The following is a 15089-nucleotide window of genomic DNA, read 5'->3' as shown; positions in this document are numbered from 1 at the left end:
AAAGAACAGTGAACACTGCCAGAATTGATTCTTGCTGTGCCTCAGCTTCTGCCACTCCCTTCTAGCCGGAAGTTTTATTTTGAAGACCCCACAATTCCTGACCAATGAACCAGAAGCAAAATCCGCTAGCCGGCCAGTGTTAGCCGCAAGTCCCCCAAAACGCTAAATATTGTAACCACGAGGCAGCGATGCTTTCTTTATGAGTCGCGAAACATCTGCGATAAAAAAATATTCCGAGATTAAGACTTCAGTTAACCCATTTTGGTGCGGGAACCCATTTTGGTGTTAGCATTAAGCTATGCTTTAGCTAGTGAAAAATAGCAGATCTACAAGCTCATAGCGCTACGAGCTTGTAGGTCTGCATTTTTTTTGAACTGTCAGGATTTAAGACATTTCTTTTAGAATCTGATCTCAGGTCAAAATGCGTTAAAGAACCACCATTCTTCTGTGCGTTAGAATCTGATCTCAGGTCAGAATGGGTTAACCCTGTGTCGCCTGGTGTTGTATACATCATTAACAGATTCTATACATAGGACGTCTGAGAACGTCATAAGGACCCCGAAATATTAGTACTATTGACGTGTGAGGACGTCCTAGCGACGTCCCAGCGACGCGGGGCGAGATAAGAATATTCAGAATTTTTCCTATATATTTTTTTTTTGGCATTTCGCTTTTCGCTTGCCGTATGCTAACGCTCAGTGCAACTATTAGCTTGTCATTGACTCCCATGTTAGCGCGGCGGAAAGAATGACCCGTATCTCCTAATCCAGGGCGCTCTCCGTGGTGATGAATGGATCGATATGCTGGCGCTTCATTTCTGATCCTCATCCGTCTCTCTCCCGCAAAAAAAACGTTTTTTGGAGCGTAAAACAATATATTAAGATGATCGGGGATGTGAGGTCCCTTTGTAAAGTCAACTTTTTTTAGGCAAGTGTTTCCTGTTTCATGGCTTTCAAAGTAAAAGCGATCAGACAACTCTGGCACTCTATAGCCTTTATTTTGAAGGCACTTCCCGTACTAAATGTGTTAACCCCGTGTCGCCTGGCGGTCGTCCCTCGCAGGTGTACGACGAGAAGCAGAAGCGCTGCGAGCTGGAGCTGGAGGAGCTGCGGCAGGGCTGCGCCACCAGGATGCAGACGGCCTCGCAGAAGGCCCAGCGGGCGCAGCAGGTGCTGCAGCTACAGGTAAGGGGCTGCGCAGACGGCCCCAGCGGGTGCAGCAGGTGCTGCAGCTACAGGTAAGGGGCTGCGCAGACGGCCCCAGTGGGAGCAGCAGGTCCTGCAGCTACAGGTAAGGGGCTGCGCAGACGGCCCAGCGGGAGCAGCAGGTCCTGTAGCTACTGGTAAAGGCTGCGCAGACGGCCCCAGTGGGAGCAGCAGGTGCTGCAGCTACAGGTAAGGGGCTGCGCAGACGGCCCCAGCGGGAGCAGCAGGTCCTGCAGCTACAGGTAAGGGGCTGCGCAGACGGCCCCAGCGGGAGCAGCAGGTCCTGCAGCTACAGGTAAGGGGCTGCGCAGACGGCCCCAGTGGGAGCAGCAGGTGCTGCAGCTACAGGTAAGGGGCTGCGCAGACGGCCCCAGTGGGAGCAGCAGGTGCTGCAGCTACAGGTAAGGGGCTGCGCAGACGGCCCCAGCGGGAGCAGCAGGTCCTGCAGCTACAGGTAAGGGGCTGCGCAGACGGCCCCAGCGGGAGCAGCAGGTCCTGCAGCTACAGGTAAGGGGCTGCGCAGACGGCCCCAGTGGGAGCAGCAGGTGCTGTAGCTACAGGTAAAGGCTGCGCAGACGGCCCCAGTGGGAGCAGCAGGTGCTGCAGCTACAGGTAAGGGGCTGCGCAGACGGCCCCAGCGGGAGCAGCAGGTCCTGCAGCTACAGGTAAGGGGCTGCGCAGACGGCCCCAGTGGGAGCAGCAGGTGCTGTAGCTACAGGTAAAGGCTGCGCAGACGGCCCCAGTGGGAGCAGCAGGTGCTGCAGCTACAGGTAAGGGGCTGCGCAGACGGCCCCAGCGGGAGCAGCAGGTCCTGCAGCTACAGGTAAGGGGCTGCGCAGACGGCCCCAGTGGGAGCAGCAGGTGCTGCAGCTACAGGTAAGGGGCTGCGCAGACGGCCCCAGTGGGAGCAGCAGGTCCTGCAGCTACAGGTAAGGGGCTGCGCAGACGGCCCCAGTGGGAGCAGCAGGTCCTGTAGCTACAGGTAAGGGGCTGCGCAGACGGTCCAGCGGGAGCAGCAGGTCCTGCAGCTACAGGTAAAGGCTGCGCAGACGGCCCCAGTGGGAGCAGCAGGTCCTGCAGCTGCAGGTCAGGCCTCGCAGACGGCCCAGAGAGCTCCTGAATCCTGGAACGCTAGCCCGGGCCGTGGGTGCGGCAGCGGCTTGAACAGGCTGTGGTAAAATGGTTAAAACTAGCAAGCCCGCTCAAAAAAGAAAAAAAAAAAATGTGAAAAGAAATTTGAAGTAAACAATAATGAAACATCTAAGACTATTATAACCTTGGTCAGGAACCTAAGGGGGTCCCCCCAAAAAATTCAGACACAGGTGTATATATACAGAGTATAGCTGCACATTATTTTATAACGTGACAAGACGTTTAAATCCTATTTTATACGTCTTCAAAAAAGAAACGTCAAACGTTACCAACAAACTATACTATAAAATGGGTCGAATAAGGGTAAAGAAAATGGCCTCTTCATAATAAGAAAGAGGCGATCATTGTGAAAACACATCTACAAGTTCACAAAGCTTCGCCTGTAGCTTCGTAGGTCGGCTATTCTCCACAACATGTATCTGTGGAAACCAGTGTTGTTTTCGTCGACTAAAACTAAGACGAAAAATGTTCGTCGACTACCTTTTTTTCACTGACTAAAACTAAATAAAAACGAATCTATGGTGACTAAAACTAAGACTAAATATACTGACAATTTCGTCAACAAATAAAAACTAGACTAAAATGTTAGGAAGGGACTAGTGGACAAGATATCCAGTTTCATGCAGTTCATTGCATGCTGAAAATAGCAGATCTACAATATCGCAGCACGACGCGTTGCGATATTGTAGATCTGCTATTTTCAGCATGCAACCAAAGTGTAAAATATGTCATTACAACGACATCAAGGCCTGTCAAAACACATTTTAGTCGACTAAATCAACTGTAGATTTAGTCGACTAAAATCGTATGACATTTAGTCGACTAAAAGTAGACTAAACACTAGAACATTCCAGGCGACTAAAATGTGACTAAAACTAAGTGAAAACTATTCAAGAGACAACGACTAAAACTAAAATAGAAATTTGCTGCCAAAAACAACACTGGTGGAAACCGAGTCAAACTGAATAGAATGCCTCGACCCTGCATGGCCGTAGAACAGTAGCCTGGTTAATAAACCAGACTAATATCGCACGGATCTGCGGGATATTAGTCTGGGGAGGCTCAGCTTGGATTTCATTTCCAGGGAAACATTTTCTCTTTGACGCAATTGGTCAGAGCTACTGTCAGTCAAAGGTCTCAAGCATTGAACGTCACTGTACCAAAGCCCGCCCATATTGCATACCGTGTCCCTATTGGAGGCCACATTCTCTGGAGTAGGAAATGGGCGTAAAATTGAGCCTCTCCAGACCGTAATCCGCCGGTAGGCAATTTTTTTTTGCCAACGGCTGATTCGGTCTGGTTTATTAACCAGGCTAGTAGAACAGAGTCAGACTGAATAGAATGCCTCGACCCTGGCATGGCCGTAGTTGGAACTTCAGTAGCATGTCCACCGACCATACCGCGGAGTCTCGTCTTTTCAACTTCCATGAAAAAAACATGCTAAACAACCGATTTTTAACCCATTCTGAACGGGCACCCATTTTGGTGTCGGCATCATGTTATGCTTTAGCTATTGAAAAATAGCAGATCTACAAGCTCATATCGCGCCACCGAGTGGCGCGATACGAGCTTGTAGGTCTGCTATTTTTGAAAAATCGAAGAGCGACTGACATTTTTAGAATCTGATCTCAGGTCAGAATGGGTTCATCAGACCAGTGTGTGTCCGGCGGAAACCTCGTATGAATCTGATCTCAGGTCAGAATGGGTTAAACGCTCGTCTAACCACTTAGACTTGTATTTTCTTGGCCGCTGTAGGTCTACCAGCTGCAGCAGGAGAAGAAGAAGCTGCAGGAGGACTTTTCTCAGCTGCTCCAGGAGAGAGAGACTCTGGAGGAGAGATGCTCCTCCATGGAGCACGAGAAGATCCAGCTGGGGCCTCGTCTGGAGGAGACCAAGTGGGAGGTGATTATTATAACATACAGTAGATTCTATAGCCTGGAGTTATGAACGGATCGATATGCTGGCGCTTCATTTCTGCTCCTCATCCGTCTCTCTCCCGCAAAATATGAACGCTTTTTGGATCATATATCGTATAAATTAAACAGTTTCCGTGCCGGGAATGGATTACTCCAGGTTATTGTCGCTGCCATACACGACAGACCCGCCTTTTGTTTTATGTGTTTCAATCCGCTGTATTGTAATAAATAAAAAGAAACTCCGTCTTCGTCGAGGAGATAGAGACTAGATGCATTCGTTTTGATGACGAAACCGGAAATCGTCACATGCTGTGGGCTGCTAGGGCTTCTGGGAAATTGAGGCCAATGCAAACGAATGGGGTTCAACGCCTCATGGAGGAGGCTCCCGTGCTGCGTCTTCCGGGTGTACCAAGATGGCGGGTGGTGCGATCGTTCATAACAAACAGAGGAAGCTTTTTATCGCTCGATTTTCACGGATTAAAAGCCCAAATAATTCAGCGTATGCTCTAAAGGTAATACAACAATCTCGGCAGTGAAGGGGGGTTGATTAAAATGCGGGTTACGCGTGTAAAACAGTCAAACTGTTAAAACGATCGCAATGTAAAAGCTATAGCGATGTAAAGTAAACCTTTTTTAGTATATTGTTTTCCGGGTCGTGGGGCTTCAGAGTAAAAGCGACCAGACAACTAGCTGGCACCCCAGAGCTCTTATTTTGAAGAACTTCCGGGAACCGATTGTGTTAACATACAGTAGATCTATAGCCTGGAGGTGAGATGATCATTAACCCATTCTGACCTGAGATCAGATTCATACGAGGTTTCCACTGGGACACACACACTGGTCTGCTTAACCCATTCTGACCTGAGATCAGATTCTAAAAAAAAATGTCAGTCGTTCTTCGATTTACAAAAAATAGCAGACCTACAAGCTCGTAGCGCGCCACTCGGTGGCGCGCTACGAGCTTGTAGATCTGCTGTTTTTCAATAGCTAAAAGCATAACATGATGCTGACACCAAAATGGGTTCCCGTTCAGAATGGGTTAAGACTGCCTCCCGCCATTCAGTCTAACGTCCCTCACCGTCCCGCACGTAGCACGTGAGCTCTTTTCATTTTCCACACCCCCAAATTCACTTCCCCCAAAAACAGGAAGCACAGTTGCGTGACCGTCGTAACTATATAGACTATTAACAAGCGTTAATATTGTAACCGCGAAGGTAGCGGCTATTTTGTCAACGAGCCGCTAACATGGCCGTTCTGTTCAATCGCATCAATCTCAGTGTCAAATTCCGCGAAATAACGCGGCCAAAGATCAAGGAGTGACTTGTATGTCTGGTTTTCTGTATCAGTAGTCATTAAACTCCTCCTCCTCCTCCTCCTCCTCTACAGGTGTGTCAGAAGTCATTAAACTCCTCCTCCTCCTCTGTGTTTCCTCTACAGGTGTGTCAGAAGTCATTAAACTCCTCCTCCTCCTCCTCTGTGTTTCTCTACAGGTGTGTCAGAAGTCATTAAACCCCTCCTCCTCCTCCTCTGTGTTTCTCTACAGGTGTGTCAGAAGTCATTAAACTCCTCCTCCTCCTCTGTGTTTCCTCTACAGGTGTGTCAGAAGTCATTAAACTCCTCCTCCTCCTCCTCTGTGTTTCTCTACAGGTGTGTCAGAAGTCATTAAACTCCTCCTCCTCCTCCTCCTCTGTGTTTCCTCTACAGGTGTGTCAGAAGTCATTAAACTCCTCCTCCTCCTCCTCCTCTGTGTTTCCTCTACAGGTGTGTCAGAAGTCATTAAACTCCTCCTCCTCCTCTGTGTTTCTCTACAGGTGTGTCAGAAGTCATTAAACTCCTCCTCCTCCTCTGTGTTTCTCTACAGGTGTGTCAGAAGTCATTAAACTCCTCCTCCTCCTCCTCTGTGTTTCCTCTACAGGTGTGTCAGAAGTCATTAAACTCCTCCTCCTCCTCTGTGTTTCTCTACAGGTGTGTCAGAAGTCATTAAACCCCTCCTCCTCCTCCTCTGTGTTTCCTCTACAGGTGTGTCAGAAGTCATTAAACTCCTCCTCCTCCTCCTCTGTGTTCCTCTACAGGTGTGTCAGAAGTCATTAAACTCCTCCTCCTCCTCCTCTGTGTTTCTCTACAGGTGTGTCAGAAGTCATTAAACTCCTCCTCCTCCTCCTCTGTGTTTCTCTACAGGTGTGTCAGAAGTCATTAAACTCCTCCTCCTCCTCCTCTGTGTTTCCTCTACAGGTGTGTCAGAAGTCATTAAACTCCTCCTCCTCCTCTGTGTTCCTCTACAGGTGTGTCAGAAGTCATTAAACTCCTCCTCCTCCTCCTCTGTGTTTCTCTACAGGTGTGTCAGAAGTCATTAAACTCCTCCTCCTCCTCCTCTGTGTTCCTCTACAGGTGTGTCAGAAGTCATTAAACTCCTCCTCCTCCTCCTCTGTGTTTCTCTACAGGTGTGTCAGAAGTCATTAAACTCCTCCTCCTCCTCCTCTGTGTTCCTCTACAGGTGTGTCAGAAGTCATTAAACCCCTCCTCCTCCTCCTCCTCTGTGTTTCCTCTACAGGTGTGTCAGAAGTCATTAAACTCCTCCTCCTCCTCCTCTGTGTTTCCTCTACAGGTGTGTCAGAAGTCATTAAACTCCTCCTCCTCCTCCTCTGTGTTTCCTCTACAGGTGTGTCAGAAGTCATTAAACTCCTCCTCCTCCTCCTCTGTGTTTCCTCTACAGGTGTGTCAGAAGTCATTAAACTCCTCCTCCTCCTCTGTGTTTCTCTACAGGTGTGTCAGAAGTCATTAAACCCCTCCTCCTCCTCCTCTGTGTTTCCTCTACAGGTGTGTCAGAAGTCATTAAACTCCTCCTCCTCCTCCTCTGTGTTTCCTCTACAGGTGTGTCAGAAGTCATTAAACTCCTCCTCCTCCTCCTCTGTGTTTCCTCTACAGGTGTGTCAGAAGTCATTAAACTCCTCCTCCTCCTCCTCTGTGTTCCTCTACAGGTGTGTCAGAAGTCATTAAACCCCTCCTCCTCCTCCTCTGTGTTTCTCTACAGGTGTGTCAGAAGTCATTAAACTCCTCCTCCTCTGTGTTTCCTCTACAGGTGTGTCAGAAGTCATTAAACCCCTCCTCCTCCTCCTCTGTGTTTCTCTACAGGTGTGTCAGAAGTCATTAAACTCCTCCTCCTCTGTGTTTCCTCTACAGGTGTGTCAGAAGTCATTAAACCCCTCCTCCTCCTCCTCCTCTGTGTTTCCTCTACAGGTGTGTCAGAAGTCATTAAACTCCTCCTCCTCCTCCTCTGTGTTTCTCTACAGGTGTGTCTGAAGTCATTAAACTCCTCCTCCTCCTCCTCCTCCTCCTCTACAGGTGTGTCAGAAGTCATTAAACTCCTCCTCCTCCTCTGTGTTTCTCTACAGGTGTGTCAGAAGTCATTAAACCCCTCCTCCTCCTCCTCTGTGTTTCTCTACAGGTGTGTCAGAAGTCATTAAACTCCTCCTCCTCCTCCTCTGTGTTCCTCTACAGGTGTGTCAGAAGTCATTAAACCCCTCCTCCTCCCCCTCTGTGTTCCTCTACAGGTGTGTCAGAAGTCATTAAACCCCTCCTCCTCCTCCTCTGTGTTTCTCTACAGGTGTGTCTGAAGTCATTAAACTCCTCCTCCTCCTCTGTGTTCCTCTACAGGTGTGTCAGAAGTCATTAAACCCCTCCTCCTCCCCCTCTGTGTTCCTCTACAGGTGTGTCAGAAGTCATTAAACCCCTCCTCCTCCTCCTCTGTGTTTCTCTACAGGTGTGTCTGAAGTCATTAAACTCCTCCTCCTCCTCTGTGTTCCTCTACAGGTGTGTCAGAAGTCATTAAACTCCTCCTCCTCCTCCTCCTCTGTGTTTCCTCTACAGGTGTGTCAGAAGTCATTAAACTCCTCCTCCTCCTCTGTGTTCCTCTACAGGTGTGTCAGAAGTCATTAAACTCCTCCTCCTCCTCCTCCTCTGTGTTTCCTCTACAGGTGTGTCAGAAGTCATTAAACCCCTCCTCCCCCTCTGTGTTTCTCTACAGGTGTGTCAGAAGTCGGGCGAGATCTCGTTGCTGAAGCAGCAGCTGAAGGACGTGCAGGGCGAGCTGTCGCAGCGCGTCGGAGAGATCGTGTCGCTGCGCGGCCAGCTGAGAGAGACCCGGGGAGAGCTCACCAACACCCAGGTAGGGATGGAGGCCTACCATAGCTCACCAACACCCAGGTAGGGATGGAGGCCTACCATAGCTCACCAACACCCAGGTAGGGATGTAGGCCTACCATAGCTCACCAACACCCAGGTAGGGATGGAGGCCTACCATAGCTCAGCAACACCCAGGTACGCCAGCTGAGAGAGACCCGGGGAGAGCTCAGCAACACCCAGGTACAGTAGGCCAGCTGAGAGAGACCCGGGGAGAGCTCAGCAACACCCAGGTATAGGCCAGCTGAGAGCAGTGTTGTTTTTGGGCAGCAAATTATGATTTTAGTTTAGTCTTTGCTATAGTCTAGTTTTAGTCGAGATTTTAGTCGACTAAATCTACAGTTGATTTAGTCGACTAAAATGTATTTTGGCGGGCCTTGATGCCGTAGTAATGACTGATTTTACACTTGCTGAAAATAGCCGCATGCAACCAAGTGTAAAATGACTTGTCTTTTATTCACACCACTAGTCCCTTCCTATCATTTTATTCTAGTTTTTATTTGTTTGACGAAATTGTCAATATATTTAGTCTTACTTGTAGTCATGATAGCTCAGTTTTCATGTAGTTTCCATTTAGTTTTCCTCAATGAAAACAGGTAGTCGACGAACATTTTCATCTTAGTTTTAGTCGACGAAAACAACACTGGCTGAGAGAGAGACCGCTGAGAGACCGATCGGGTTCGAACTGGCAACCTTTGTGGTTACCCTCCGGCCACTCCACCGCTGATCCACTGCCGCCAAAGTGAATTAACCCATTCTGAACGGGAACCCATTTTGGTGTCAGCATCATGTCGTGCTTTAGCTATTGAGAAATAGCAGATCTACAAGCTCGTATCGCGCCACTCGGTGGCGCGCTATGAGCTTGTAGGTCTGCTATTTTTGAAAAATCGAAGAACGACTAGCCTGACGTAAACAGAGACATTTCTGGTCTAGAGGGGCGGGTCGCGCCTCAGAAAAGCGCGCACCCTGATTGGATCTCATCGATCTGTCCGTCACCCCCGGCCCCTCCTCTCCCCCCTAGTGCAGCGCTACGTCACATGATTTAGAGCGACGCCCACCCGGAAGGGTTGACTCCCACTTTTAGACTGGTTCAGCCCACGGCTTTTTCCAGGCTTTCATCTTTCGCGCAGACGAAATGAAAGCCTGGGTATCGAGGCTAAAGAACGACTGACATTTTTTAGAATCTGATCTCAGGTCAGAATGGGTTCATCAGACCAGTGTGTGTCCAGTGGAAACCTCGTATGAATCTGATCTCAGGTCAGAATGGGTTAATGTATTCTCCCCTCCCCCCTCCCCCCCCCCCAGGCTCTGCTGCAGGAGGCTGCGGGCGCGGGACGCACGCGCACCCTGGAGCTGGAGGTGTGCGAGAACGAGCTGCAGCGACGCAAGAGCGAGGCGGAGCTTCTGCGCGAGAAGGCGGGGCGTCTAGAGAGGGAGGCGGAGCTTCTGAGGGAGAAGGCGGGGCGTCTGGAGGAGGAGTTGGCCCGCCTCCGAGACGCGGTGGCCACCGCCGCCGCCGCCGCCGCCGCCTCCTCCACCTCCGGCCAACAGCAGGGGGCGCCGCAACAACAACAACACCACCCGCACCCCGGGAACCGCCAGTGTCAGGTCTGCTGCGTTCACACATTCAAGACAGCTGTCTAGCGTTTGTCTTGTGTCTGTGTTTAACCCATTCTGACCTGAGATCAGATTATAAAAATGTCTGTTTGAAAATGACAGTTTTCTGAAAATAGCAGAACCTACAAGCTCATAGCGCGCCACTCGGTGGCGCGCTATGAGCTTGTAGATCTGCTATTTTTCAATAGCTAAAGCATAACATGATGCTAACACCAAAAGGGGTTAAATGGGTTAATAACCGCTCCAATGCATTTCCAATGGAAGCCCATATGGTTTGACCAAACAGTTTGTTTGATGGTGGGGGGGGGGCAGAACACATCCATCGAAGCTGTGTTCAGACACAAGTCAGGTGTCTTGAATGTGTGAACGCAGCCCCAGTAAAGGTCATATGTCGACCCCGCCCGCTCACCTCCGCCTCCACCCCCCTCCTGGTGCCGCGGCCATCTTGGAAACTAAACACGATATAAACAGTGGGAGAGAGGGGGGGGGGGGGGGGGGGGGGGGCGAGAAAGGCCCAAGTATTCAGAGAATTTTACATTATTACATTTATTTAACACCTACAGGTACAGTGTGCTGCTTTGTCACTGTACCTCTACGGCTGTGTTTGTTTTTACATTTCTGACTGATAGTAAAGTAATATATATATAATTTAATATATTATTATTTTTATCCCACGATTTTGTAACCCATTTTTCACCCCTGTGTCAATCATCTAATGTGATCCTGGGCTCTACACACCCTCCGCCAACCTAGTCCCCATATATGGGGGACAAGGGGAGACCAACCTAGTCCCCATATATGGGGGACAAGGGGAGAGCAACCTAGTCCCCATATATGGGGGACAAGGGGAGAGCAACCTAGTCCCCATATATGGGGGACAAGGGGAGACCAACCTAGTCCCCATATATGGGGGAAAAGGGGAGACCAACCTAGTCCCCATATATGGGGGACAAGGGGAGACCAACCTAGTCCCCATATATGGGGGACAAGGGGAGACCAACCTAGTCCCCATATATGGGGGACAAGGGGAGACCAACCTAGTCCCCATATATGGGGGACAAGGGGAGAGCAACCTAGTCCCCATATATGGGGGACAAGGGGAGACCAACCTAGTCCCCATATATGGGGGACAAGGGGAGAGCAACCTAGTCCCCATATATGGGGGACAAGGGGAGAGCAACCTAGTCCCCATATATGGGGGACAAGGGGAGAGCAACGGACTTGAACTCATGCTTCCTTCATGCCTGAGTGTCCAAGTTGCTCCTTTACACCTGACAGGGGGGAGTTTCCCTGGTTGGACGTAGCACGTGGAAGGAACACGTTATTCCAACCAGTTCCTTTCCCTTCCATCAGGCGCCCCGGCTGGCCAGGGGGAGGCAGTATAGAGAGCAGTTCCTTTCCCCTCCATCAGGCGCCCCGGCTAAATAGTTAGTAAATAGATAGTAAAGTATTCTAATCGACCACCAGGTGTTTCCGGAGTCCGAGGAGCATCTCCTGGCGTACGAGACGGTCGGCGGCGACGAGCCCAACCTGTCCAACCAGCGGCTGCACGAACAGACCACGCCCAGCCGCCAGCGGCTACACGCCGCCACCGCCGCGGCCACGGCGGGGGGCCCTGAGGCGGCCGCGGCCACGCCCACTCGCCACGCCCACATGGAGCCCCACCCCCACCGCGTGCGCTCGGAGCTGGCCATAGAGCGGCGGCGGGCCGACGAGCTGGCCGGGAGCTTCCAGGAGGAGCGGCGCGTCTGGCAGGAGGAGAAGGACAAGGTGACCAGCGTAACTAACTACGTATACATATACGCTCCGGTGGTCACCGCCAGCTTGTAGATCGTCTATTTTCAAAAGATTTTTATACATTTGAAAACGTTCTACACAGTGAGTACTTTATGGTTTTTGGTACCTTAACCCATTCTGACCGGGCACCCATTTTGGTGTCAATTCAATTCAAAGGGCTTTATTGGCATGAGAAAACATACGTTTACATTGCCAAAGCAGAAAGAACAGTACAACAATACAGCAATACAATCAAAACAAAAACAAAAATGATGTACTTTGTCAGATTCTTCAATAGTGTCAGCATCATGTTATGCTTTAGCTATTGAAAAATAGCAGATCTACAAGCTCATATCGCGCCACCGAGTGGCGCGATACGAGCTTGTAGGTCTGCTATTTTTGAAAAAAATCGAAGAGCGACTGACATTTTTAGAATCTGATCTCAGGTCAGAATGGGTTCATCAGACCAGTGTGTGTCCAGTGGAAACCTCGAATGAATCTGATCTCAGGTCAGAATGGGTTAAGTACATTTTGATACCAACACTTTTACGCAAGTAAATTTGGAATTCCGTCCTTTTAGCTGGAGTATTTTTTGTAGCATTGCGGTATAACTTTTTACTTAAAGGACCACTTCTTCACTACTTTTCAATTGGTCCTCACTAATGTTCATGATAAAATACTACAATTATTTTCCTATTCAGTCTGTGTCTCATAGGAGGGCTGTGGGCAGTTCAGAAACCAGTCTGTGTCTCATAGGAGGGCTGTGGGCAGTTCAGAAACCAGTCTGTGTCTCATAGGAGGGCTGTGGGCGGTTCAGAAACCAGTCTGTGTCTCATAGGAGGGCTGTGGGCGGTTCAGAAACCAGTCTGTGTTTCATAGGAGGGCTGTGGGCAGTTCAGAAACCAGTCTGTGTCTCATAGGAGGGCTGTGGGCGGTTCAGAAACCAGTCTGTGTTTCATAGGAGGGCTGTGGGCAGTTCAGAAACCAGTCTGTGTCTCATAGGAGGGCTGTGGGCGGTTCAGAAACCAGTCTGTGTCTCATAGGAGGGCTGTGGGCAGTTCAGAAACCCATAATCCAAGCTAATAGAAACTGCAGGCTTTCCCTTTCCCGAAAAGTTGCACAAAATGTGAAAATGAAAGCCTTGGCGATAACAAAAAAATAATCTAAATCTATATATTGTTTTAAATCTTGTATCAGGTGATCCGCTACCAGAAGCAGCTGCAGCAGAACTATGTCCAGATGTACCGGCGGAACCGCGAGCTGGAGTCGGCGCTGCGCCACCTCAGCACCGACCCGGACGACGACGAGGAGGGCAGCGGCAACGAGATCAACTTCGACGAGATCGCCGCCACCGAGATCTGAGGGCTGGTCGGCCGCGGGGAGCGGATACATGTACCACGGACGCACGCTCTCTCAGCGTCTCGGCCCTCGTTTTCCTACCGGGGGTTGAATCGAACCCGGTTTGTTTTTACCAGCTGCAAGCTGGTCAATATTATCTTGTGAAAGTCCCGACAGGAGATCATTCTCTGCTGAGCCTGCTCTGTCACCAGTTGGCAACGCTGGTTGCCAAGCCTGCATATTTCCAGCCTAACGTGGATTCATTCACAGTTGCTTTTCCTGGTTTGGTTTTTGGAGGCTGCTTTAGCTTATTTCTGTCACGACAGTTGCCACCACTGGCAACAACCCATAACATCCCATCGTCTGGCACGGCATGGCTAGTCGAGCAGTTCTGATTGGCTTGCCTCGTCTCCAGCCATGTTGCCTCAGAATTCTTTAGGGTCACTAATTTGAGCATAACAGCGGAGCGCAGCTAAAAAGTGGCATAACGTCAGCAGCAGACCCACAGATAATAATAATAATAATAATGCAGCTGGTAATTAATTGATTTAATCAATTTGGGCTTGTTTTTTTTCTTCTTTTCGCCTAATATAAACGGTAAACGGTGCATTTATATAGCGCTTTTATCCAAAGCGCTTTGCATAGATCGTGCATTGCATTCAACCATTCACACGCACACACACACACACACACATTCATACACCGATGGCGGAGGAAACCATGCAAGGCACCAACCTGCACATCGGGAGCAATTTAGGGGTTCAGAGTCCTTCGACACTAACTCTGTCTGGGGGGATGAGCCCACAGGGATCGGGAACACTAACTCTGTCTGGGGGGATGAGCCCACAGGGATCTAACTAACTATCTAACTAACTCTGTCTGGGGGGATGAGCCCACAGGGATCGGGAACGGGAAGCTCTACTCCCGGCCACTCTACTCCTGAGCCTCTGCCTCCGTCACCGTCAACATTGAACCAGTTCAGAGCGTTTTTCCCACTGAAAATGAAAGGGTTCGGAAACTGGAAAATGGCCGCCGGGTTCCGTTGAAAGCACCAAATCGGGTTCCAAGAATCTAGAACGGAAACCGGTTCTAATTAGTTATTTTTGGGCCTCAGAGCTGCGCTACGCTCTGTTCCGTCCGTCCGTCTCTCTGGATGTTATTTTTTTGCACTAGCGTTAACCCATTTTGGGCGGGAACCCCTTTTGGTGTTAGCATCATGCTATGCTTTAGCTATTGAAAAATAGCAGATCTACAAGCTACGTCTGCTATTTTTGAAAAATCGAAGAACGACTGACATAGAAACATAGCTTTTTCAGAAAACTGTCAGGATGTGGAAGACATTTTTAGAATCTGATCTCAGGTCAGAATGGAAAACTGTCAGGATGTGGAAGACATTTTTTAGAATCTGATCTCAGGTCAGAATGGCTTAAAGAACGTCTGGTTTGTGGTTTCGGGACGGACGTTTGTTGTCGAGGCGGAAGGAAGGACCTCATTGGCTGTGTGTTCGTCTAGATAGAGTCTAGAGGAAGGAAGGACCTCATTGACTGTTTGTTCGTCTAGAGTCTAGAGGAAGGAAGGACCTCATTGACTGTTTGTTCGTCTGGAGTCTAGAGGAAGGAAGGACCTCATTGACTGTTTGTTCGTCTAGAGGAAGGACCTCATTGACTGTTTGTTCGTCTAGAGGAAGGAAGGACCTCATTGACTGTTTGTTCGTCTAGAGGAAGGAAGGACCTCATTGACTGTTTGTTCGTCTAGAGGAAGGAAGGACCTCATTGACTGTTTGTTCGTCTAGAGTCTAGAGGAAGGAAGGACCTCATTGACTGTTTGTTCGTCTAGAGTCTAGAGGAAGGAAGGACCTCATTGACTGTTTGTTCGTCTGGAGTCTAGAGGAAGGAAGGACCTCATT

The 15089-nt window shown here is 49.5% G+C and overlaps 1 protein-coding gene across 1 annotated transcript in view; it reads left to right on the top strand.

Moving 5' to 3' along the window:
* Window positions 1-13518, top strand: part of LOC310874785 (leucine zipper putative tumor suppressor 2 homolog) — a gene marked incomplete at its 5' end in the record, with an annotated part of 79366 nt that extends 65848 nt beyond the window's left edge. Inside the window, 7 exons of the mRNA XM_083787649.1 lie at window positions 1062-1169; window positions 1276-1290; window positions 4113-4259; window positions 8298-8438; window positions 9758-10060; window positions 11537-11839; window positions 13043-13518. Coding sequence (XP_083643775.1) covers window positions 1062-1169; window positions 1276-1290; window positions 4113-4259; window positions 8298-8438; window positions 9758-10060; window positions 11537-11839; window positions 13043-13207 — 1182 coding nt within the window. The 3' untranslated portion in view covers window positions 13208-13518. The remainder of the gene's footprint in view (window positions 1-1061; window positions 1170-1275; window positions 1291-4112; window positions 4260-8297; window positions 8439-9757; window positions 10061-11536; window positions 11840-13042) is intronic.
* Window positions 13519-15089: the final 1571 nt, after the last annotated feature.

The sequence above is a fragment of the Protomyctophum parallelum genome, assembly GCF_964188405.1.
Source record: "Protomyctophum parallelum genome assembly, chromosome: 17".
Taxonomy (NCBI): domain Eukaryota; kingdom Metazoa; phylum Chordata; class Actinopteri; order Myctophiformes; family Myctophidae; genus Protomyctophum; species Protomyctophum parallelum.
This window is presented reverse-complemented; position numbering and strand designations above follow the sequence as displayed.